Source organism: Rhinolophus sinicus, chromosome 6, assembly GCF_057876585.1.
Source record: "Rhinolophus sinicus isolate RSI-liver-muscle chromosome 6, RSI-T2T, whole genome shotgun sequence".
NCBI lineage: Eukaryota > Metazoa > Chordata > Mammalia > Chiroptera > Rhinolophidae > Rhinolophus > Rhinolophus sinicus.
In genome coordinates, this window is record NC_142506.1 from 30,495,212 (window position 1) to 30,520,942 (window position 25,731).

Consider the following 25,731-nt stretch of genomic DNA (forward strand, 5'->3'; position numbering starts at 1 on the left):
ATTGCATTTTGCTGTTCTCCAAATTGGTTTAGGACAGTGACAGTTGTATCTTTTGTATGTCTGTATGTGTATGTCTCTGTTTAATACTCCTGACATGAATTTGAATTTAGTATCTGCCAAATCAATATGTAGTTATACTTACAGAAATAGGAGTTGCTCAATAAATGGTAGCACTGTGCATGATGTAATTTAAATTTACATATAGTATCAGGTCTTACAATAGTCCTACTAGGTAGAGAGAGATAATGCCTGTTACAGTAGTGTCCCTGCTGTTATCATTGTAACAAATATACTGGTTCAACAGGGAGGGTTAGGTTTAGAAGAGCACTTTATAAGAAACTTATGTCTTCTGAGATTTCTCTGAGTTTATTATTCTCTTCAACAACAAAGCCTTTAATTATCCTTTTCTCCCAATATAGTTTCTGTGTTTATGACCCTAAGTGGGTCTGTTTCAGGATCTTGCTTCTTCCTTGGCAGTCATTTTCTCAGAACTAATGTCATGTTGCATCATCTGACACACAATGTTACAACCAATTTCAAACTCTTATAGATCCCTTTCTTCTTGGTTGGTATGAGGAAAATATGTAATGCATCTGAAAGAAAACACAAAATCTGAATGGGACTCTTATTATAGAAAATCCTTCTGATCGTAGGCACAATTTACAAATTTGAGTAGGTATTGTATTCCCAGCAAACCGAAGAACCAAATAGCTAATCTTCCTAAACATTGCATAGTTTGAGTCTCATTATGGACATTGATTAATATTTTTCTATTTTAAGGACTTACAGAAAGTATATCCCTTCAGTTGGGAGGGGACTACTATATTCTCTTACTATTCATCTCAAATATATCTCTTATTATTACCTAAAAATCTTATAAGCCCAGACAACTTTAATTTGTCTTACATTACGTGAAACACTATAAATTATTCTGTAATTATTCAGAATAAATCCTGGATATAGCCTGAAAATTATTTATACATCTCTAGTGAAGTTCAAGTGAGCAACTTCTCTGGAGAACTTTACATTTTATCTGCTAAGATAAAAACAGGTTAATTGAATAGTGTTGATGTCATTAGACATTCTCAAGCACCCACAGTGAGATGCTGCACATATAAAGACATTATTCTGTCCCACAGCTTGCAATCTAAAATTAGATATACACAGGCAAGCCAGATAAACATAGACAGCACATTTTTTAAGACCAAAAATAAATGATGGAGAGAAATATGAAGAGTAGCGAATCAAGAAGCCAAAGGGAATTGACAAATATTCTATCTTCTGCCTTTTATTTGTAGCCTCAACCATCTTTATCAGAATCAATCATACTGCTGAAGTCAAAGAGGGAGGCTGTCTGATTGGCCCTGAAGAGTAACAGGACATGAATGGGATTTGCCATTGTATAGTGTCCTCAGCTTTGGAGGTCCAGAAACTCCTTTTATCCAGCAGTCCTTGTTTGCCCTGCTTGCCTAACTCTGGGTACTAGAGATCTACTACCTCCAAGCTCAGCATTGGAAATGAGTGCCCAACCAGTATGTTAGGAAATACTCCTTCCAGTACCTGTGGAGTTTGGAAGTAGTACACTGCACGAGGCCAAGCAGCCTGGACTTGAACACAGCTCTAGGTGTCAATGTGAACTTCAGGTTGAGATCTGATTAATCCCCATCCTTGTGTGGTCAGTCCACAAGGCTGATTGGTCTTCTCCCTAGTCAGGCTGAAAAAAAACAAACACCTCCAATTTGCAAGGCTTCACATTTGGTGGTAGGAATACAGATAAATAGGACATAAGCTCTCTTTTAAAGCTTGCAAATTATTTTGGGAGACAGCTCATAAACAGAGTGTTTTAATACAATGTGGTAAAGTAGGGGCAGAGGGGTGGTCAAGTTAAAGCCCAAAGGAAGGGTACCCACCCCACTCTGGTGGTGAGGAAGGGTGACAAGGAGACGAGGAATAGTTGGAGAGCTGGGAGGAACCAGAAGCCAAGAGAGTTAGAAAAAGAGGAGGAGGAAAACAGGGTCAGATTCTGCAGATGGTAAACAAAATGGATCTGAAGAAAGTCCATTGGATTTGTCAAATATTAGAGGGATCATTGGCAACTGTTGACAGGGGCAGTTTGAGTGTGTAGACGTGGGAGAATCCATATCATAGTGGGTTGAGGATTTAAGGGGAGACAAGAAGTGGAAATAAAAAGCTTGGCTGTGAAAAGAGTATGAATGAGAGAAGAACGTTATTAAGGGAAAATGTGGGTTTTTTGTTTTGATTTTTGATTGGAAAGGTTTCTAATTTGAGAGAAAGGAGCTCTTGGAGATAAAGAGAACGAGGTGATTTGATTGATGGACCAAGGGAACACCTTCTTGGTTCCAGTTCCAGATCCAGCTGTTTCCTCCTGAGATGAGCTCTGATTCTCTCTCCTGATTCAACTAGCCACCTCCCCCCACCACCCCTGCCACCAGGGATGGACTTTGCTTCTAGTTTCCCTTGCACATACTCAACTATACCTCCCTAAAATATGACAATGATATCCCCTGAATGTCAAGAACCACAGCTGCATAGAAATCCTGATGACCAGCTTCCTTCCCAAAGTATTTATTAATCTACAAAGAACTGATAAACCTTTCCAGTGACTAGAATACTTCTACCATCCAGGTCATCCATTTCCTGTGTCAAGGTGCCCTGGAAGGTTAACTATTCATTGGACTGATCAATTGGGAAGTTACTTTTTCAAAATGGATTTGTAAGAGGTCTTTTGAGAGTTATTTAATCCACGCTCTAGTGAAACCTGAGAGTAAACCCTTTCTGGTGACTGGAGTACTCAAAACCACCCTAGCCAGTGCATGCCAAACTCTTACTGACGAAGTTTTCTAGACTCCAAGCAGACCATTTTTTTCATCTTTGTTATTTATAATCATTTTAGTGAGGTCCACCAGAAACTGTACCCTCATCTTCCTCTACCAGAAGTAGATGTAAAATCCCCTGGATAATCTTAGTAATTACGCATGGTTTGGGTAGTTTTAACTCAGTGTAATCTAATTTCCAAATTATTAGAGGTGATCTCCCTTATTCTTCTTTATCGAATACACCTCCTCTTTTATTCTTGTTTGGTATTTCATACCGTCTCTGCTCAGTAATTTAATGAAAGCACTAAAATGAAGTCATGTTTTCTTTTCAAGTACTATAATGGAATTTCCACCCTCTTATTTTTTTAAGAAATAAAATTTAGAATCCAATAGAAAATTTTCATTGACAGATAATATACTCGGATTGGATGTTTATTGTACTGATTTTAATGCTTACATTTATATGACTATCAGAGAACTCATCCTAAGCCTCTTAGAATAGGATTTTATTTTTGTCATCTGTCTTCCTTACTAACAGATACAGTACTCTCCATCTAGTAGGCATTCTATAAATATATCGATGGATTGATTTTAACCACAGAATTCTAATAGATCAAATGATTTATCATTTAGTAATAGATCTGTCTTCTTAATGAACAGTCATAAATTTTGCTCTTTTGCCTAACAAAAGCACATGAGGCAACATGTTTTTCAGAAACATTACCTTTTTATCAAGATAGGGGTAAAAGAGCACTTATGTAGGGTTCTGCTAGTTTAAATTTTAATTAAATGAGAATAAAGTACCCAGTCCACACCTGGCAATACATTTACCATGCATTGCAGTAAAGAATGCACTGGGCATTTAACTTGAGACTGTTCCCTCAACAGTAAAATGAAATTATTACTCGCTCCACCTCCTACACAAGATTTGTAGGGAACAAACGATGTTTATGAAAATGCTTTAAAAACTGTAAAATACATTACTACTTTAAAGTGGGAATTTGTATGTTGACTTAATGTCATTCTTATTATCTGGGATTTCTACAGCTATCAATTCATTAAATTTAGCATTCCGATTAAAAGCCATTAACTAATGTATAAAATTGTTTTAGACATTGGTAATACTGCGTTTTAGACTCTTCTAAATTTGCCTGGTTGCAGGTCTGTGGTGCCATGTACAACTGTGATAGACTCATACTTTTAAGAAAAACTTTTTTCTCGAGTACTGTCTTCTACCTCAAAGAAATTTCTGGCAGAAATAGAACGAATCAATGATTCCAACCTAGCACCTTAAGTTAACAGTGATCACGATACTTTAAAGAGGGAAACGGACAAAGCCCCCAAGACAGCGTTCCCAAATTAAAGCCACTGACCAACGACAGAGTCCAAAGAAGAGACTGAGTAGTCTTAAGGCTCGGAAACCAGAGGACGAGAAGCCCAAGGAACCCGCCCCCTACTGGACGCACCGCGGGGGCGGCGACCAGGGTCCAGCGCCCAGACGGTTGGGGGGTCCCAGAGCGGGCGGCCAGGACACGCGGCCAGTTAGGGTCAGCGGGCACAGCCGTTGGGGACTCCAGGTACCAGCAGGCACCGCTTCTGCGGCCGACGCGCGTGGCAGCGCTGCCCGCTAAGACTCGTAGTGTGGTCTGGGTAGGAAAAAGGGGGACCAGCCCTGGCTTCTTTCACGCACATTTCGGAAACCGGGCCTAGAAAGGATCACGCCGGCCCACTAGTGCCCGGCCTCCCTCGGGGGCGGGGGCGGGTAGAGCAGAGCCGGCCGCCGCGGGAGGAGGCCCGGGCAACCGTGCACGTGGGGGGTGGTTAGCGCTGAGGAACCCGGAAGCCCTGAGCACCGCCCACTGCCGCGGTGACGGGTTAACGCTTCTCCGGGGTGGAGGTGGGGGCGGGGTGTGTGGAAAGAGGGCCGTACCACCCGACTTCTCCGAGAGCCGCCCGCGAACCGGCTCTCCCCTCCCCCACTGGCCCTAACACAGCGTGGGCCCCGCCTCTCGGGCCGCGGCGCGTGCGCAGAAGCCCCGCCCCTCCGTTCCAGCCCCACCCCCACACCCGCAGCAGCCGCCGTCACCACCTCTCCCTTCCTCTCTGCTCTTTTCTCCTCCAGTTTTCTCTTCCCTCCTCCCACTCGCCTCTTTTTCTCCACCTCCTCCTCCGGCGCTGACGCTCACGTAGGCCCTGGCGTCAGACGCGCGGGGGCGGGGCGAGTGCCGTGGCGGGTATAAGTAGAGGGTGCAGGAGGCGGTGCTTCCCCTTCTCCCCGGCGGTTAGTGCTGAGAGTGCGGAGTGTGTGCTCCGGGCTCGGAACACACATTTATTATTAAAAAACCCAAAAAAAATCTAAAAAAATCTTTTAAAAAACCCAAAAAAAATTTACAAAACATCCGCGTCTCCCCCGCCGGAGACTTTTATTTTTTTTCTTCCTCTTTTATAAAATAACCCGGTGAAGCAGCCGAGACCGACCTGCCCGCCCGCGGCCCCGCAGCAGCTCCAAGAAGCAACCAAGAGACCGAGGCCTTCCCGCTGCCTGGACCCGACATCGCCACCCTCGCTCCCTAGCCAGCAGCCGGCAGTCAGCGGCAGCGGATCGACTCCGTTCTGCGGCCGTTGAGTAGTTTTCGATTCCGGTTGATTTTTGTCCCTCTGTGCTTGCCCCCGCTCCCCTCCCCCCGACTCCGGCCCCCAGCCCCAGCACTAGCCCTCCTCACGGAAAGGTCGCGGCCTGTGGCTCTGCGGGCAGCCGTGCCGAGATGAACCCCAGCGCCCCCAGCTACCCCATGGCCTCGCTCTACGTGGGGGATCTACACCCCGACGTGACCGAGGCGATGCTCTATGAGAAGTTCAGCCCGGCCGGGCCCATCCTGTCCATCCGGGTCTGCAGGGACATGATCACCCGCCGCTCCTTGGGCTACGCGTATGTGAACTTCCAGCAGCCGGCGGACGGTGAGAAGCCGGGCCCGGCGGGCGGGCTGGCGGCCATGAGGCTCAGGCGGCAGCGGGCGGGCTAGGCCGACGGGTCTGGGGGGGGCGGGCGGGAGGGCATGTCACCCCCTCCAACCCGGGACCGGCGGGAGAGCGCCGGCACCCGCGTTCCCCTTCCCCTCGGGGACACGCGCAGCCGACAGCCGCACGCCTCTCGCTCGCCAGGCCACTTCCTCCTTTGCAACCATTTTCTCGGCCTCAGCCGCTCTCAAACTTTAGGGTGATGACGCGCCGGGAGGGTGGGTGAGAGTAGTCGCTCCCGCCAGTAGTCCTGGGATTCTGGGGAGTGGCGCGCCGAGCCCCTTTCTCCGGTAATAGGTAGAGGCGCTCCCCCCACCTGGGGCTCTTGCCGGCGCCCCAGGACCGGGAGGAAGTGTAATTCGGTGCTCGAAAAATACCACGTGTTGAACCCTGTAACCTCACAGGCCCGAGGCCTGTTCCTGTTACTGGCCCAATCGCCTGGGGAAGCCACAAGGACTTTGAATACTCAAAGTTAATACGGAGATGCAGTGGGGGTCCTCAGGTTTCTAATTCAATTCTGAATAATTTGTCAGTGATTGATGGCTCTAGAAACGTAAATTACCAGTAAGATTTGCATTTGGGGTTTTCCCCTGGTTCAAACATTTCTCTCTAACGTTAATAGGGTGGGAGGAGGGGATGTGGAGGATGATCCCTTTGAAAGGCCATCGTTTTCTCAGGCAGTTAAGATCATTTTAATTTTTTAATCAAGTTAGTTTCATGGTACTGATAATTTGTTCAGAATATTGTTTTTATCTCTTCTGAAATAGTTCCTGTGATTTTGAGGGGTTTTATTTAAAAATGTATTGACCAAGTTTGGCTGTAAAATGTTACTTGTGAGTGTAGTGTGTGGACTGGGCCATTATTGTTCTGTGGCATTCGAGTACTTCAGGTTTCTTTTATTTTTTAAAATGGTCCAGAATATCTATAAATCATGGAGAATGAGTACCAAGTAACAGATTAGAGTTAGCTTGAAACTTATGGGGGAAAAGCTAGCTGACTTTATGTTTTTATTTTGAAATTAAACAGTTCACAAAAGCAAAATTGAGCAAACATGATGCCATATGTGGCCTGATGTGTGTTGCCAAGATTTTTTCCTTATACCTGCATCAGTTGACTTCCAAAAGTCACCTTCAGTCGACTTTAGGGCCCAGTTTTGCTTTTTCCTACCAGGCTGCTTAAATACATGTCAAATATTCTAAAATACACAGATAATTGTTTTTATTTTTGTAGAAAAGATGTTAAAGGTGGAATTTAAACTTTAATTAAGTTCACTTAATGAAACTTTAATTACTTAATGATCAGCTTTTCATTTGTTAAAGTTAATACTCAGATTTTGGGTAGGCAGACTTAATTGAGTTACACTGAGCCAAAAGTTGTAAAACAGCACTGCAGGTTTCCTGCCCTTTTGCTCTGTAAGCAGTAGCTCCAAATGTCACTCCATAACAGTTCTTCCCAACTCTGGGTAAGATTTACCACTCAATAGAAGATAAAGTAATACTAGGAAAGATAATTTTGAGTCAGGTAATCAAAATCTAACGAGTTGATAGAGAAAACTTGAACAAGTTCTAGATACTGGAAAATAGTAACTTTTGAAAGTGGCTTTTATTTTTTCCAAGCTTAACCATTTTAAAATTTAAAAAGCAATTTTTAAAATTTCTTGGGGATTTGAAAAGTTGAACTTTAGATTACCATGGTTACAGGACAGGGTAGGTAGTAATTAGTGTATACCAAAGAAGATAGCATTTTTCCACCTTTCAGTTTGATTTCTATATGTACAAATTACTGTCATTCCAAATAGTTTTTTTAGTGGTTTTCTTTTTCTGTTTCCTTATTTATTGCTACATGAATAGACTTTATTGCTTCAGAATAACTTCTGAAAGTGACCAGTTTCCAATTAAACCGGAAGAGGTGACTCATTAAAAAGAAGCTTTAGCAAAGTCAGCTAAAAAAAACTAGGGGAGCTGAGTGGGTGTGGTCAATTGATAAAGAGCTGACAGCTGATCGGCACTATTTTTTAGAAAGTGAAATTTTCATTTATAAAAAGAAGTGGCCAGAAAATTTGCCCCCTCAATAACTTCAGTTACATTGGCATGGAATTCGTGAAAATTGGTGTAGAACTTCAAACGGACCACCTTTTCCCCCCTCTGAAGAGATTAGTCTTTTTCGCTTAAGGATGTATTTTTTTCATTTTGAGTCTCAACTTCTTTAAGTGTTTCTTTAATGGTACAGGTGCACATAATTCAATCCTTTGTAGATCCTAAAATTGTAGGGTAGATTTTGAAATTTTGTAGCATTATCCAGAAAAAATTGGTTAAATGATCAGTTACTGAGTAAAACAGTGATCTAAGATAAAATTGGTTTTATACATCAATAAAGCGTTAATAAAAAGCGTGAATTGTGACTATTGTAGTTGTAGTTTTTAAAGGCCTAATTCAAATCTTGATCTGAATAAATACCTTATTTTTTACATGGCAATAGGAAGTTGTGCCATGATTCACTGAAAATCCTCCCAATAATTCAGGAAGTTCTTATTTTAAGAAAATAGACTAACTTGTGTAATATTGGAAGTGATAAGCTGCCAATGAAACCACTAATTTTGGCGAGCAATAAGGGAGAAGTTAAAATACTTAAAAATCCATGTAATACTTTTCAGCCTGTGGATCATTTTCAGTTGCCTAATGTCTTTTATATTGCTCATTAAGCATTATGTTGCTCATTATGTGAAAGGGAATTTTGGTTTTATTTTGACTAGGAACAAAAAAGTGCTTTTAAATTAATGGCAATGAAAGGAAGAAATGTTTCAGAAATACATTAATAGTGATATGTCATCCATTAATGAGTGGGAAATCTTGGGTTTCTGATATTTGTCTTCTCTTTTTGCATTTTAAGTTTAAATCTAGACTACTGAGAGGTAAGGTCCAGTCATCTTGAAGTTTAAAGAGGTAGAGCGATCGAATGCCTAACAACTCCACCTCACACACAATAGATTGTATAATTTTAAGTGGCTTGTAAAAGTTTTGAAGTAATATTTACTCTGAAAATGTCCTTGTAGCGGAGCGTGCTTTGGACACCATGAATTTTGATGTTATAAAGGGCAAGCCAGTACGCATCATGTGGTCTCAGCGTGATCCATCACTTCGCAAAAGTGGAGTGGGCAACATATTCATTAAAAATTTGGACAAATCCATTGATAATAAAGCACTGTATGATACGTTTTCTGCTTTTGGTAACATCCTTTCATGTAAGGTAAGTGAAAAGGTGACAGTAAACATATTTATAGTATCTTAGCTATTTGCACTTTATTCCTTAAAATAGCGATATTGTCTGTTAATAGATATCTTTATGTCCCAAATACCCAGGTTAGGTGGCTGACAAGTTACAGTTGACCCTTGAATAGTGCACGTTTGAACTTAATGGGTCCACTTAAACACAGATTTTTTTTCAATAAGTACCTGTAGTGTTTTTTATCTGTGACTGGGCATCCACGGATACAGAGAACTGGTTGTATGCATTTTATGTAGGGACTTTGAGCATCTGTGGATTTTGGTATCCACAGGGGCTCCTGGAACCAATTCCCCCATGGATACTGAGGGACAACTTAACGTTTTGGGGAGTCAAAAGTTATACTTAGATTTTTTACTGTACTGGAGTGGGGGGAGGTCTGCACCCCTAACTCTTGTGTTAGCTGTGTTTCGAACACTGGAAAAATGCTAAATTAATAGTAAGTAATGAAAAATTGGTATACATTTTTTCCTAGGTGGTTTGTGATGAAAATGGTTCCAAGGGTTATGGATTTGTACATTTTGAGACACAGGAAGCAGCTGAAAGAGCTATTGAAAAAATGAATGGGATGCTTCTAAATGATCGCAAAGTGTAAGTATAAATATTTAGTTAATCATGCTTCAAGTCTGTTTTTAATAATTCAAATACGTTCATTTTACAAGTTAATATATTTGCTCTTAAAGAGATACAGTTAGAATGAAAATAAACCACATTTTGGTAGATTTTATAATTGTGTTTTCTCTACATTTAATGTAACATACAAATAACTGAATTAATAAAATGGTCAACATTCAAACCAAAAAGGAAAAGGGAGAAAGTGAATATGCTAGGATATAGAACTTTTTCAAAGTAAGTGCACAGTTGAAAAACTAGGAGTCAAGACAGAAACTTAATTGTAAGTCCTGAGGTAGTAAGTAGCCCATTTTACATTTGAGGAAACGGGCTAAAATAATTTTCCTGTATGTACATGCTAGTATGATAGGTTAGGATACAAACCCAGTGTTCTAAATTCAGAGACCAGGGTGGCTCTTACTAGTTATACTGCTGCAATTTATTGATGGAATTTAAAGTTAGGGTATTGTTTTGTTTTTTTAACTTTTGACCCCCTTCACCTCTTTAAAGAAACAAAGCTCAATTAAACCAGAAGTCTTCGTTTCATGATTAATCTTTCTGAAGTAAACTTGTTCTTAAAAGTTGCAAACTTTTAAAATAATGACACTGATAAGACTTCTATAAGACTTTCTGCTTCAGGTTGTAAGAATACAGACTTTATGAGCCCAACGAAATGATACATCTTAATTTTTTTTATCCTCAGTGCCAGTGGATTTTGGTTAATTATCTGGGCAGTTTCAGCTGTGAGGTCATATTGTAAATGATCTGTGAGTTCACGTTACTGTGTAATGATGGCATGCAAATTGGGTTTGGTTGTTATAAGTCAATTGCATCACTCTTAAGGTGTGGTTCTCATAAATCAGCGCATCAGGTGGTGTGATCTGGTCTGTACATGAAGGAGTCCTTACGCACATGGTGTTACCTGTTTGAATTCTGTGTCAATTGCATGATTGAGGAAAGACTTTGTAATATATAAAGAACCCATGTAAGACTTAGGAAAACCAGCACCTCCTCAATATGAATAGTGTTTACAAAGACTAATTCTTAGATAAGAGTACATCTTTAAATGAGAAATAATTCAGCATTATTAGTATTCACAGGTGAAAACAACTGTTTGCCTGTCAACAATGCTTTAGAGAGTAAAAAAGTATGCCTACCACTGGTGGGGTCTCTAGATTAAATAAAGACTTAATTTATTGCTGTTCTGAGAATAAAATTACATAACCCTTTTGGAAACAGTTTGTATGCATAAACTTAGGGTCGTTTATATACCCTTTGAACTACCATGATTTTTCTGCGACTCTGCCCTAAGAACAAGTAATAGTCTCATAAAGTTCCAGCATTACTTACAGAGGCAAAAAGTTATGTCCACAAAGGTATATTATGCTTCCGTTGGAACATTTATAAAATTAATAGCATGGAGAAGCACCACCATATGGGTGGGGGGTGTACAAGGAAACAAAATCATAGGTATCTCCTTTAACGTTCTTGAACACAGAAACAAAAAAAATACGAAAAGTTAGTTGTGATTTGAATGGGATTATAGGAGATGGTTTTCTGTTTTGATGTATATTAAATATTTTTTAGTGATCCATGTACTACTTTTGTATTAAGGGAAAACTAAATTTTTAAAATGCATTCTGTTGATACTGTTGCAAAGAAAATTATGCTCGCCTATTGTGTGTTAAGAGTACAGAATTCAGAAGTTTACGTTTTAATTTAGGAGATTGCAAACAAAGTTTAAGGACCACTTGAAAAAGAAGTGATGAAAGCTTTTAGATCTTTTCATTGGCATGGTGCATGTTTACTCCCACTCATTTGTATTGATAGGCGTGATCTCATTAACCCTGGGTTAGCTGGACCAGAAGGGAGACAAGTGTGTATTAAGACACAAAATTGTGATTGTAATTACAATATTTGTTCTTATTTTATGCTTTCATTTCTTCAATTGAGGCCCTGTTCTGTTTTATAGTATGCTCTGTTGGGGGCGCTGAAATTATCAGTAACATTTACAAATCAACCATCAGGCTTAATTAATTTGAACTTCATAAAATAGAACCTAATTTTATAGTCCTTTCATACTTCATTAGATTTGTTGGACGATTTAAGTCTCGTAAAGAACGAGAAGCAGAACTCGGAGCTAGGGCAAAAGAATTCACCAACGTTTACATCAAGAATTTTGGAGAAGACATGGATGATGAGCGCCTTAAGGATCTCTTTGGCAAGTTTGGTAATGTGTCTGAATTAAATTTTTATACTCAAAGTTTTGAATATAATTGCTCAACATTAGTTTTGGCTAGTTTTATATACTACAAAAGTAAATGAAATGAGATTTAACATGGTACTTAAAAATATTTGTAGTAATTTGGGTTAAGCTACTGATAGTCTATTATATTTCAAAGTAGTATACAAATAGAATTTTATCCGGTTATAAGAACAATAGCATTGTATTAGCACAGCAAGGTGTGACTGTAATTAGAACAGATTTTAAAAGGTTTTGCACTGTTGAGAAATTGGTGGATTTATGCATTTATAGATCCTATCTCATCAGAGCATGCATGTGACACAGCCATCTTAGGTTGGAGTGCAGTCTTTATGGGACAGGAAGGCTGGCTAACTTTAGGCTATTTGGCTAGTCTCAGTAGCATCATATTTGAGCAATTTTAACAATGACGTTTACAGACAAAGCCAAAGATCCAGATTTTCCAAGGGTATCTCCTTGGGATGGCCTTCTGAATCCATGGGATCTTAAACTACTCTTTCCTTGTATTTCAAATTAACTTTATTAAACTCCAAATTAATGAGGTGTAACCAGCCTTACTTTAGATAGTTGTGTTAAGTGATCAGGTGAACCTTATATTGTACATTTTTATAAATGATTTGCTTGCCTCTTACCCTTTGCTTTCCTTTGGTTGACCTTAAATAATTTAAGGTGGCTTTTTAAAAGCATTTCAAATAATAAAGAATTAGAAAATCTAATCCTTTTCTATTGCCAAGCTAGCACGCCACATTGAACCCTCTATTCCTTTGAGCAAAAACGTCATTATTGCATAAAGATGAATTGTGTAAGACAAAAATATGTGACATCATGTCTTGCATCTTATTCCACATTTTCTTTGGTGACCAGCTTTTGTATATTTCATCTGTCTTGTTTTTAATAAGAAGCTATTTCTAAAGTTGAATATTGTTAACTGCTATCCCAAATGAATAATGCTATGTCAGTTTGAACACCAATATGTAAATATGTCAATTATTTGTGGTTTACATAACAGACATTGGAAATGGAGCCTTAGGACTGAGATACATTCAGAAGTAATAGTCTACCTATGCCCATACATTTTGAGTAATTTCTGTAATCAAATGTGATTTTTACCCTTTTTTGCCCCACCTACCTGAGGTAACACCTACCTCACTTAAGTCTCTATTTCACTTAAGAGTGTAGAGAGGGGACTTGTGTCTTCAGAAACATGCCACCTCCTCCATGTGATGCTGCTATGTCTTCCCAAATGTCAAACCCTGTATTGCCTATTGAAATATAGTCTTAAGAAATTCTTATTTCTTAATTCTGATGTCAAGGAAACCAATTATTGGGTTTTAAAAAAAAAACACCTTTTCTTTTTGCTAATGTTAAAAACTTCATTTTTCACAGTTGTCTAAAGCATACTTCTATAAATGAAAGTAGGAATGTTTCAGGGAATAGAGTATTTATTTAGCTTGTTAGTAGAAAGAAAGGGTCTTTGAAGAGAATATTTAGTGTCTTTGGCCAGATGGATGGGGTTCAGTTAGAGCACGAATAAATTTCTGAAGGCTTGGAATTTTTCTAACTATTTTTTCATGGCTTTGTTTTTATATATTGAAGTTTGAAATGTATAAACTAAGTGTTGTATAGTATATCTTGAGTCATTAAAAAATTTTGTTTTTAGGACCTGCCTTAAGTGTGAAAGTAATGACTGATGAAAGTGGAAAATCCAAAGGTTTTGGATTTGTGAGCTTCGAAAGGCATGAAGATGCACAGAAAGTAAGACTTAAATATACTAAAGGCAGTGTGGTTTTCTGTATTTTATAGTAAAGGGGGATGTAAAGTTGGGTTGCTCTTGTGTTGAAATTTACATGCACACCAAAGGCTATTTTGTATGTTCCTCTTTACGTGTGTTGTTTTGAATTAGTTGCATTTTATGTATTAGTTTTCACAGTATAAGTTGGAAACCTGTGTTTTTGCAAAACTTGTTTTATTTTTGTAGTGGGTCTATCTTTAGCTTTCATAATCTAACAAGTTTTCTTTATTGTTAAAGAAATGAACTTTGCAAGTAATTAAAATTTTTGTGATTTCTGTAAGGCTGTGGATGAGATGAATGGCAAGGAGCTCAATGGAAAACAAATTTACGTTGGTCGAGCTCAGAAAAAAGTGGAACGGCAGACGGAACTTAAGCGCAAATTTGAACAGATGAAACAAGATAGGATCACCAGATACCAGGTTCATTTTTAATTGAACAAGCAAAATATGACAGGGATGAGGAAATCTATTTTACTTTCATTTCAGTTACTGCCAGATAACTGGAAGGTTTGAGAGGGGGAAAAGAGAAGAAACATGGGATAAAACAATAGGAAGTGTGATTAAGTACCACCATCGTTTTCTTTTTCTACAGTTGTGTTTTCTTTTTTTTTCTTAGGGTGTTAACCTTTATGTGAAAAATCTTGATGATGGTATTGATGATGAACGTCTCCGGAAAGAGTTTTCTCCATTTGGTACAATCACTAGTGCAAAGGTAAAGCATATGATGAATTTTTTTTAAAGATTTTGGGAAAATCCATACACATAGATACATGTATATAAATTTTACATTATTTTGTAGACGAATAGCCAAATAGGATCCCCCTACCCCAAACAAACTTTATTTTTCTGGAAATTGAGTTTTTCATTCATTGCTTCAGAAACAATAAAATTTGAAGTGGACATTGTAGCCCCATGGTTTATTTTTGCAGATGGCAAGTTCTGAAATCTTTATGAGGAAGGCTGCATTTGATGACTGTAGTTACTGATTGGTCCTCAGTGATACACACTGTTCTATACTCTGCTATGCTAGTTATTTAACTGGTTAAAGAAGGCAGTTTATTAGGGAACTATACTTGTTAACTATCAGGCTAATCTATTCACTTACTCAGTTCATTCTGGGGAGTCAAACTTCAAGTCCCCTAGCAGTAAAGATGGAGATCATATTTCTTTTTACTTGAAATCAGAAATTAAGAAATAACAGTAGGACTCTATTCTAAAGTATGGAATTTTGATTCAAGAAACTACTCTAGGTCGTTTTTATGGTGTCCGTGGTACACGAATCCCTTTGTATATAAAGTTTTGTGCACATGTATTTTGGAGGGGTGGGAGGAGTGTCTGAAACTTTAGGCAGGTCCTCAAAAGTATAGCAACAATTAAAACTCAGTGCCCTGGAATGACCTCGTGATTTATCTTTCTACTCAACTTTTCCTGGCAACCCCATTGGTTATGAAAGTAAGGAAATGTTAGGGGCATGATAGATGAATACAAATAAAAATGCAGGTGATGTGGTTGCCTTGTGTTTCAGCCTGTGCATGTGTAAGTACCTGGAGTGTGACAGAATATATTCCTGATTGTCTTTATCCTTAGTATGTTCCCTGAAAGCATTTTAAATTGAATAGTTTGCATTAGATTATTTGGAATGCATCATGCATGCATTTTTTTTACAAAGGAGAGTCTTTATTAAGTCTTTTTTTTTTTTTTTTAAGTCCTTTGTGGATAGTAATGTGCCTGTTGGCAAGTAGGTGAAAAGTTTGGCAAGAATTTATTTTGGAGGAAGAGGGCATTATGTTGATTTAATAGTGCTTGCTGGAAAACAAATTTATCAAGGTAGAAGGGTAAAAAGTGAGAGGCGACCCTTCCATCTTCTGTTTTCAGCTTCCAAAAAGGAGTTTGAGTGGCCATTCCAGATAATTTTCCACACTTGTCCAGTTTATATGTAGTTTTTAGAAAACAGGATCATACTATACATATTTTGCAATTTGCTGTTTTATTTAGTAGTAGATCTATATATTTATTTCAATCATTTTTCTTAGTTATTTGCTGAATATTCATGGTGTGGATGCACCATTGGTTATTTTACTGTAACCGTATTGATAATCATTTAGGTTGCTTTGCATGTTTCCACTGTTAGACCTACCAGTCTAATAAACATTCTTATACATGTATATCTTAGCACATGTGCCAGTATTTCTGAAGTTCTAGAGTTGAAATTACTGATTTAACTGAATTGTCCAAAAGGGCTGAACAAACTTCTACATCTTGTTAATTTAGTAGAAAGTGGTATGCATCTTTTCAAATGGTGACGTGTTTTTCATGTGTTTACTAGTTTTGCCTTTTCTTTGCATATTTTTACATTACATTGTTTTGTTTTTTTTAATGGAGAATTTTATGTCAGCCCTTTTTTTATATATATTGCAAATATTTTCTCCCAGTTTTACACTTAGGACTTTGGGATCTTGTGTCATCTTAGATTTTCTCTGTATTTTTGCATTTTATGTTCAGATTGAGACTCTTACCGGGCAATTTTATTTTTTAATGTGATATAAGAGATTTAACTTCTTTTCAGTTGTGCCAATATACCATGTACTAAATAGTTAAAAGTCCATTTTTCCCCCACTATTTAAAAATGTTTAACATACTAAATTCCCATAATTGCATGGGTATGTTTCTGGAGTTTTTTTTTTTTTTCCATTTAGATATAATTGACATATGGCATTTAATTCCAGGTATACAACATAATTTGATATTTGTATAGATTGCAAAGTGATCACCACAATCCATCATATAATTACAAAATTTTTTTGCTTATAATGAAAATTTTTAAGATCTGCTCTCTTAGCAACCTTCAAATATACAATACAGTATTATTAACTGTAGTCCCCATGCTGTACATTACATTCCCATGATTTATTTTGTAGCTAGGAGTTTGTATGTTTTTAACCCCTTTCACCCATTTCCCTTCCCACCCTCACCCTTTTGGCACCCACTAGGCTATTCTCTGTGTCCATGAATTTAGGGTTTTTTTGTTTGTTTTCTTTTACTTTTTATTTTTTGGTTTTTTTTTTGGATTCCACATATAAGTGAGATCATTGGACTCTGTCTTATTTGTTCCACGAGCATACTGTTTTTAAAGTTGGATAGCATGCTTATATATATTACAGGACTTGGGAGGAGTTCTTTGCGTAACCTCATTGCTCGTTTACATTTAAAAGATCTTCGTAGTCAATGAATGGAAGCTTCTTCCTGAATATTGTTATACCCCAGTATTTATGGCCCTTGTCTTGAATGTGAAATTTTTATTTTAAAATAATTGGTATTAGAAGATTCAACTGCTCCCTCCCAAACAGTAGTAAAGCATCTCATCAGCTTGAATTTCTAGAAGAGTCAAATTTTAATTGTGGACATTTCCGGTGGTGCCAAAGAGTCAAATATAGTAGACCTTGAATCTTATTTAGATATTTATACCTTAATATTAAAAACCTAATATCTAAGTAACTAAAGTTGCTGTTTTACCTTTACCCCTTCACTTCTTTGGCTTGGCTAGGATAATGTATATGTGTGGTTTGCCCTTAATATGTAGGCATTAAGGAAAAATTGTTGGGGGATATGGTGAAAGCATTAAGTCTTTAATATTTGAGTCAGTAGCTATAATTGACTAAATAGTAGTGCTCTCCTTTTTGTGCCTCGTTCTACCATTGCATTAACCTTGTTTAATATTTTTTTCTTTTAATAGGTTATGATGGAGGGTGGTCGCAGCAAAGGGTTTGGTTTTGTATGTTTCTCCTCCCCAGAAGAAGCCACTAAAGCAGTTACAGAAATGAATGGTAGAATCGTGGCCACCAAGCCATTGTATGTAGCTTTAGCTCAGCGCAAAGAAGAGCGCCAGGCTCACCTCACTAACCAGTATATGCAGAGAATGGCGAGTGTCAGAGCTGTGCCCAACCCTGTAATCAACCCCTACCAGCCAGCACCTCCTTCAGGTTACTTCATGGCAGCTATTCCACAGGTAGGTTTTAGAAGAGAACAAAAACAGCATTGAAGGTTTTCATATTCGGTCATTTTTAGTGTTTTGTGCAAAAAATAATAGTAAAAGCCTTAAGATGAAAATATTAAGAGACATGTGAATGCTGATTGAATTTGGAAAAAATGGTTAAAGTGTGACGACTTGCTAAATGTTTTGAGAATGTCTAACTAGTTACATGATTTGCTTTTTTCTCTCACTGATGCATTTGCGCTCTGCAGACTCAGAACCGTGCTGCATACTATCCTCCCAGCCAAATTGCTCAACTAAGACCAAGTCCTCGCTGGACTGCTCAGGGTGCCAGACCTCATCGTAAGCCTTTCACTTTTCTCTTAATTAAGGTGGTGAATTATTTGGAAAAGAAATACCCATGAGTTAAATTAGCTGTATATGTCAATGGTATATTAACTTGATTTTCATAATTTATGGGTATCTGTTCATTTGCAAATCCTAGCTTTTTTTTTAAAAGAATTATAAAATGTTTCATAATTCATGTCTTAATGACAGTGATTTCTGTGCTGGTTTGATTGTCCTTTACAAGTTTGGGAATGGATCTAACTCTTAATTTCATACTTGGTTAGACAGTAGTTTTAAAAGATCTTGTTCCATGTATGAGGACCAGCGTCCTGGCATCGTCAGCCTTGCCCTGTAGAATAGTGCTGTATTGCAGGGGCGCTTGGAACGAGGTTCATATATCATGTTCAGATATTAATAAGTCCTTGTTCTTATATGAATGAATGTTTTTATTTAACTGATGATCTGATCTGATAAGTCTGTAGAAATGGCAGGTATGAGACTAAGCTTTAAAAATTGTATTTATATTTGGTCACTTAGCCTTTTGTGCAAACCTCAGCTCTAAAAAAGCACTTTGAGTGAGTCTTCAAGTTAATGTGTTTTCATATCTTTCAATGTAGCATTCCAAAATATGCCCGGTGCTATCCGCCCCGCCGCTCCTAGACCGCCATTTAGTACTATGAGACCAGCTTCTTCACAGGTTCCACGAGTCATGTCAACGCAGCGTGTTGGTGAGTCTTAACCCTGCCTGTAAAAATTGACCTCCAATTTGAAGTAGCAACATAAAACTAAAAAATATGTTTTTAATTTTTTTTAGCTAACACATCAACACAGACAATGGGTCCACGTCCTGCAGCTGCTGCTGCTGCAGCTACTCCTGCTGTCCGCACCGTCCCACAGTATAAATACGCTGCGGGAGTTCGCAATCCTCAGCAACATCTTAATGCACAGCCACAAGTTACCATGCAGCAGGTATGGTGCTGATTTCTTTATAAAGATGCCAGCCCTTGGTTGCAGTCAGAGAAATTGAAGACAGCTATGTGATACAGGAGAGCTTAAAATACCTAGGACATCTTGTGAATTGATGGTCCCAGTAATTGATAGTATGTAAAAACGTCTTATTTGCCTTATACTGTAGGAATTAGACAAGCATTCAGCATCCTGAATTTACTTGTGTGGCTTAACAGTTTTGTTTGCCATAGCTATAAGGAAGAAAGGGTAAAGTTTAGTTTGGTTTGTGAGGTTTGGCTTACCCTTTTTTTTTGACCCTGAGATCAAAAACTGTCATTGATCATAATAGAAATATGGTTAAGAAGAATACTCCAGGTTAAAAACTGAAATATCCTATGTGGTTATAATACTTGAGCAGATAAGTATTAATAACTCCCTTAGGCTATTCTGATTCACTCAGCTTTTCCCATGTATGTTTAGATTGCAGTCTTGATCACTTCAGTGATTTTTCCAGAGATGAGTGTCATTTGTACTTGCCATTAGTTCTGTACTTTAACTTAGGAAATTTCCTATTTTATATCTAGCCTGCTGTTCATGTACAAGGTCAGGAGCCTTTGACTGCTTCCATGTTAGCATCTGCCCCTCCTCAAGAGCAAAAGCAAATGTTGGGTAAGTACCTTTGTCCCACCCAGTTAGTTACAGAGAGACTAGAAAATAGAAAGACGCCTCCTTTTCACCTGATAATAACAGGGTGGCAGGATTGATCTGAATTGGCATGAATGATTATGATAGCACAGTTTGTCTGCCTAACTAATTAAAAGCCCAGAAATCTATTAACATGTTGCTTTTGATGAATTACGGTAATAGGGCATTACTTGCCATGTGCCCTACCACATGTTTGGAAGAGGGAATTTGAACCAGATATGCGGAAACAAATTTGACTTTGCCTGAGCACAGATCTAACTTAATATTGTAACATAGCTTAATCTCAGTTTTTGGCAAACTCATACTGCCAGGAATTAATTGCCTTGTGGTAGATGTTAATTTCTTGTATTTTAACAATTTTCCCATGAAAATGTATTAAAATGTTGGACTATGGGTTAGCATATATTTAACTATATAAAAAAGGTTCATAAAAGCCCCCTTTTTATGTGGTAAATGCCTTTAAAATTCTTTCGATTGAAAGAGTCTTTGAATGTGTTTGTTTCCAGGTGAACGGCTATTTCCTCTAATTCAAGCCATGCACCCTAATCTTGCTGGTAAAATCACTGGCATGTTGTTGGAGATCGACAATTCAGAACTTCTTCATATGCTTGAGTCTCCAGAGTCTCTCCGTTCTAAAGTAATTTAAATTTATCATTTATCTAACTGCCTCTTAGACCATGTATTTCAGGGCTTTTTGTAAGAACTTAATTTCATAGAACATTTAGAAGTGCTGTATACAAGCCACACAGTTCTAAGAGCTTTGTGTTAATTGTAAATTCTCATAATAACAACCTGTGGTGCTATTACTTACATTTTATAAATAGGGAAACAGAGAGCTTGAATAATTTGCCCAATGCTCACACAGCTAGTAAGTGGCAGAGCTTGGTTTCAAATCGTCAGGTTAACTCCGGTGTCCATGTTCTCTTTAACTGTGCTGCTGCTTTTTTGGAGAAAGAGATATTTGCTGATACTTTTCAACTTTGGGGGATTTCTGGTGGAAAGAGAATAAGGTCAAGAGTTCATCATTCTAGAACAGTGGTGGAAATGGAACCCAAAAAGATATGTATGGATACAACTGGAATGTTTTCTTGATTAATAATTGTTTCTACTTTCATCTTTGATGGACATTTATGTATAGTCAGTTTGAGATTCTTCTAGTTACTCCTTTTCAGAGCCAATTTGTTCTTTTTTTAGGTTGATGAAGCTGTAGCTGTGCTACAAGCCCACCAAGCTAAAGAGGCTGCCCAGAAAGCAGTTAACAGTGCCACTGGTGTTCCAACTGTTTAAAGTGAGCTTGACTCCGTCTTTGTTTTAAGCTTGTTTCCTTAATCTTTTATAACAGTTTGAGCATATTTTGAAACATAGCAAGAAATTTTTTTTACCATTAATTCAAATGTATTCCTAATTTTCCAAAGAGATGTAGAAATATTAGAATTAAGGAAATTTTATCTGTTACCCTGATAATAAACTTGGGTTTTTAAAATCAAAGCATGTTCAAACATTTTGTATAGTAGTTTTTATCAAATTGCCTGTAATGGATTGGCCCCGTTGTGTGATTACTCTAGAGGTCTCATAGCTAATACCTTTTCTTGGGTGGCAGCAATGACAGTTGCCCTTGGGCCTCTACTGTTGCCCTTCTTTACTCCCAAGAAACAGCGTAGCCTGGACCAGAGATTGGCAAAGCTTTTTTGTAAAGGACCAGATAGGAAATATTTTTGGCTTTGTTGTAGGCCTTGTCTCTATTGCAGTTGCTGTACTCCCACTGTTAAGACTGTGAAAGCAGCCACAGACAATATGTAAACAAACGGGTGTGGCTGTGTTCCAATAAAACTTTACAGAAACAGGCTGCAGACTGAATTTGGCCCAAGGCTTTTAATTTGCTGCTGATGAGTACTAGTATTGGTCTTCTTAATTTCCTTGTTTTGTTGGTTTGGGTTTTATTGAAGTATTTGATACATAACTGGCAAATTTAATGCCAGTTAATTTCATACATTGTTATATTGTGATATGTTTGCCACGGTTGCAATAAATAGCACCTCTATTACTTTACAGTGATTGGATAATTAAGATCTAGTCTCATAGCAAATTTGATGATTGTAATAATCTGTTTTTCCCCTCACACTTACAGATTGATCAGGGACCACGAAAAGAAACTCGTGCTTCACCGAAGAAAAATATCTAAACATCGAAAAACTTAAATATTATGGAAAAAAAACATTGCAAAATATAAAATAAATAAAAAAAAGAAAGGAAACTTTGAAGCGTACATACTGAGCAAATGCCAGGTCTAGCAAACATAATGCTAGTCCTAGATTACTTATTGATTTAAAAACAACAAAAAACACAAAAAAATAGTAAAATATAAAAACAAACTAATATTTTATAGACCATGAGAAAGAATTTTCATGTACAAAAATTTAAAGCATTCCTTTCTTTAATTTTGTAATTCTTTACCGTGGAATAGCTCAGAATGTCACTTCTGTTTCAAATAACAGAATTGATAACTGAGCAAGGAAACGTAATTTGGATTATAAAATTCTTGCTTTAATAAAAATTAAACAGTGCACGGTGATGTTATGCTATTTTATTTCTCTTGTCTTGTGTAAATAGGTGATAAGCTGGAATTGGCATAAAAACCTTTCATGACAAAGGTACTGTTAAGTTTCAATAGTGTTTTGGTTTTATGGAAAAGAGGAGAAACAAGATGGTTCCTCTAAAGCATTTTATGAATTTAGGCATTCATGTGAATTGAACAAGGAATATCTGTATTTGTTAAATGATCTTAACATTTTTTGAGATGATGCCAATTTGTGACTTAAGGTTTCTAGGCTGGGACATAATTAGCTTAAGCCCTCATTTATATGTATAAGATAGTAACAACAGTTAGACTCTATTACCATGTTTCCCCGAAAATAAGACTTAGCTGGACAGTCAGCTCTAATGCGTCTTTTGGAGCAAAAATTAATATAAGATCGGGTCTTATATAAGATACATAATTATTATATAAGGTATATAATTATATAAGACTGGGTCTTATAGTAAAATTAGTGAAATAGAGGAAGATGTTTTTGGTACAATTTTTATATTGATATCAAAAAGTTAGGATTCATTTTAAGCCTTTTTTTGAATAATTTTTAATTTGATAGTTGATGATTATGACTTCATCTCAGTATGATATCTTAACATCCAACGTACTTGTGAAAAAGGGAGATAAAGGGTCCTATCTCTAGAGAACGTATTTTAGAAGATGAGGGCCGGGGCCCAGAACATCTGCATAAAACAAAAATCCCTGGCAATTGGAATGCTCTTTTGAGAATGGTCTGGTTTTAATCTCTGTTCCATTTCTCTACATACTACTACTGCCAGAGTTAGCTTTCAAAGGTACACATCTGATTATCTCATCACTATGCTAGAATTATGTCAACACCAGCTCTGTTGCCTTTGGGAACAAATAAATAAATCCAAATAAAACCATGCCTGTGACAATGTAAGCCCTCCCTGCATAATGAAGCCTTATGATACTCTACCTGGAATGGCTTCACTTTGGCTTCCTCTTTTGAAATTAAGATGTACACAAAAACCCTATCTCCTACATGGATAAATCTGTACCCAGTAGGCATTGTAATGATCATTTTGTATTTTACCTGACCATAGAACTGCCCTCTAAGGGGCTGACAGTTCATTGAGATGAAAACAATCTGTCACCATGCAAGTTTTTCAGTACTTGAAGGTATAAAAATAATGGGGGTGCCAAAAAAAATGTATACACATGACTGAATATCTTTTGTTGTCGGTATATATTACAATTTCAATACAGTTTTTTCCTTTCTTAAAATGTGTACACATTCTTTTGGCACCTTTTGTATACACCATGTTTTTTCAAATTTGAATACAAAATGGTTCAGGCTTTGAGGTTTTAAAGGAACAGACTAGTTTGAGACACCTTAGAAGGTGCATCTATAATTTACCACAGCTTCAAACTATTCTAAAATCTAAAGTTGCAGATAAGTGCACAGACAGTAGCTTTCTTTGTACATTGGGTAGTTGGAATTTGGTGTTTCTTGTGTGATACGAAGATAAATCATCTCCATCTGTTCTTTAAATACCTTCATTTTCTTAGATGTAGCAAACTCTTGACTGAGAGGAGCCATCAAAACTAAAGTTTTGTGATCTCAATTTAGGAAAAAAATAGTCGATCCTCATCATTGGAAGATACTATATTTGCAAATTCACCTCAAATTTATGTCTGCTCCTATTGGAAGTTTTGAGACTAAATTGATAGGTGACATTCTTCTGTGGGTGCTAGATGTATGAATGGCTAATGGGAAACTGCTTTTTTAGCCTAGAATCTTCTCCATTTCAACATTTATATTGAAACTTGCATGATGAAATCAGCTAAAGTATATTGTTTACAGTATGCCCTCTTTGATTATACAAGTCATGAGCTGCTTAATAATGGGGATACATTCTGAGAAATGCATCCTTAGCAATTAATTTTGTTCTTGTGCGAACATAGTGCACTTAACACAAATCTAGATGATACTTTTATATGACTGGCAGCACGGTAGGTTTACACCAGTATCACAAACATGAGTAATGCGTTGATCTGTGCTATTGTGATGGCTGTGACTTCACTAGGTGACAAGGGATTTTTCTGCATTGTAATCTTGGGACCACCATTGTGTATGCAGTCTGTCGTTGAAATGTTACGTAGTGCATGAGTACTTGCTCTCATCAAACTACAGTCATATGTGACTTAACGGACAGGGATACATACTGACAAATTCTTTAAGCACTTTTGTCACTAAACATAGGGTGCACTTAACACAAATCTAGGTGGTGTAGCCTACTACACACCTAGGCTGTATGGTATAGGCCATTGCTCCTAGGCTATTAACACAAGGTAAGTATCTAAACATAGAAAGGTATAGTAAAAGTATATAAAAGATGTAAATAATGAAACACCTGTATGCGGCACTTCCCATGAGTGGACCTTGGCAGAACTGGAAGTGGGTGTGAGTGATGAGTAAATTTGAAGGCCAAAGAGTGCACTATTGTAGACTAAACTACATTTAGACTACACTAAATTTATAAACTATATTTTCAATAATTAACAGCTTACTGCAACTTAACTATAAACATTTTAATTTTTTTCACTTTAAAAATCTTTTGTAATAACCGTAAAGTTAACACGTACAGCTGTACAAAAACATCCTTATTCTATATGCTTTTTTTCTATTTAAAATTTTTAATTTTATTTTAAACTTAAAAATTAAGACAAACACATTAGCCCAAACCTACACAGTGTCAGGTCATCGATAACACTTGTCTCCACCTTCACATTTTGTCCCACTGGAAGGTATTCAGGGGTAATAGCACTCAGGGAGTTGTCCTGTGATAAAAATGCCTTCTATAACACTTCTGAGGGACCTGCCTCAAGCTCTTCCGGAGGCCATGTTACTCTGTTCAGAAGTGTGTCCTTAGGTTTTCTTGTAAGCAGATAATGCGTCATGTACATTTCTCAATAAAAACCTTTCGGTGTTGGGGTCCATGTTCACATTTTTTAAGGACCTTGTTGAGGCCATGCAAAAGCATCTGCTAACCTCTGAATTTTCTTGGGGGTTCTTGTTCTGCAGTTTTCCCTCTTCTTCAGCTATTCATTCTTATTCCAGTTCCAACAACTTACTCGTCAGTTACTCAGGAACCACCTTTAGGAAACTCTGTCACCCTCATCCACACCCAGGTTAAAGTGTTTGCCATCTCAATCACAAGCTTCATTTTTGCAACTTCCTTACCTCATCCTTGACAAGTCATTTGAAGTTAGGGATGAACCTCTTGAGTGTCTTCCAGATGCCATTTATACACTGCTTGATGACACCACACTGAATCCAAGCAAGGTTCTTGATAGTCATAGATGTAACTCCAGAATTTCATCAGTATCTTCAGTGTCTTCCTCA

General features: G+C 37.7%; 1 protein-coding gene across 1 annotated transcript; it reads left to right on the forward strand.

The window, feature by feature from the left end:
- Positions 1 to 5,102: 5,102 nt before the first annotated feature.
- PABPC1 (poly(A) binding protein cytoplasmic 1) lies at positions 5,103 to 22,338 on the forward strand. Its single transcript, XM_074317165.2, has 15 exons — positions 5,103 to 5,795; positions 8,908 to 9,101; positions 9,613 to 9,728; positions 11,840 to 11,979; positions 13,673 to 13,767; positions 14,086 to 14,223; positions 14,420 to 14,515; positions 17,537 to 17,809; positions 18,046 to 18,136; positions 18,739 to 18,849; positions 18,936 to 19,090; positions 19,654 to 19,738; positions 20,281 to 20,411; positions 20,969 to 21,062; positions 21,903 to 22,338. Exons 1-14 carry the CDS (start codon positions 5,603 to 5,605, stop codon positions 21,059 to 21,061), a joined length of 1,911 nt encoding a protein of 636 aa, XP_074173266.1. The 5' UTR covers positions 5,103 to 5,602; the 3' UTR covers position 21,062; positions 21,903 to 22,338.
- The last annotated feature ends 3,393 nt before the right edge of the window (positions 22,339 to 25,731 follow it).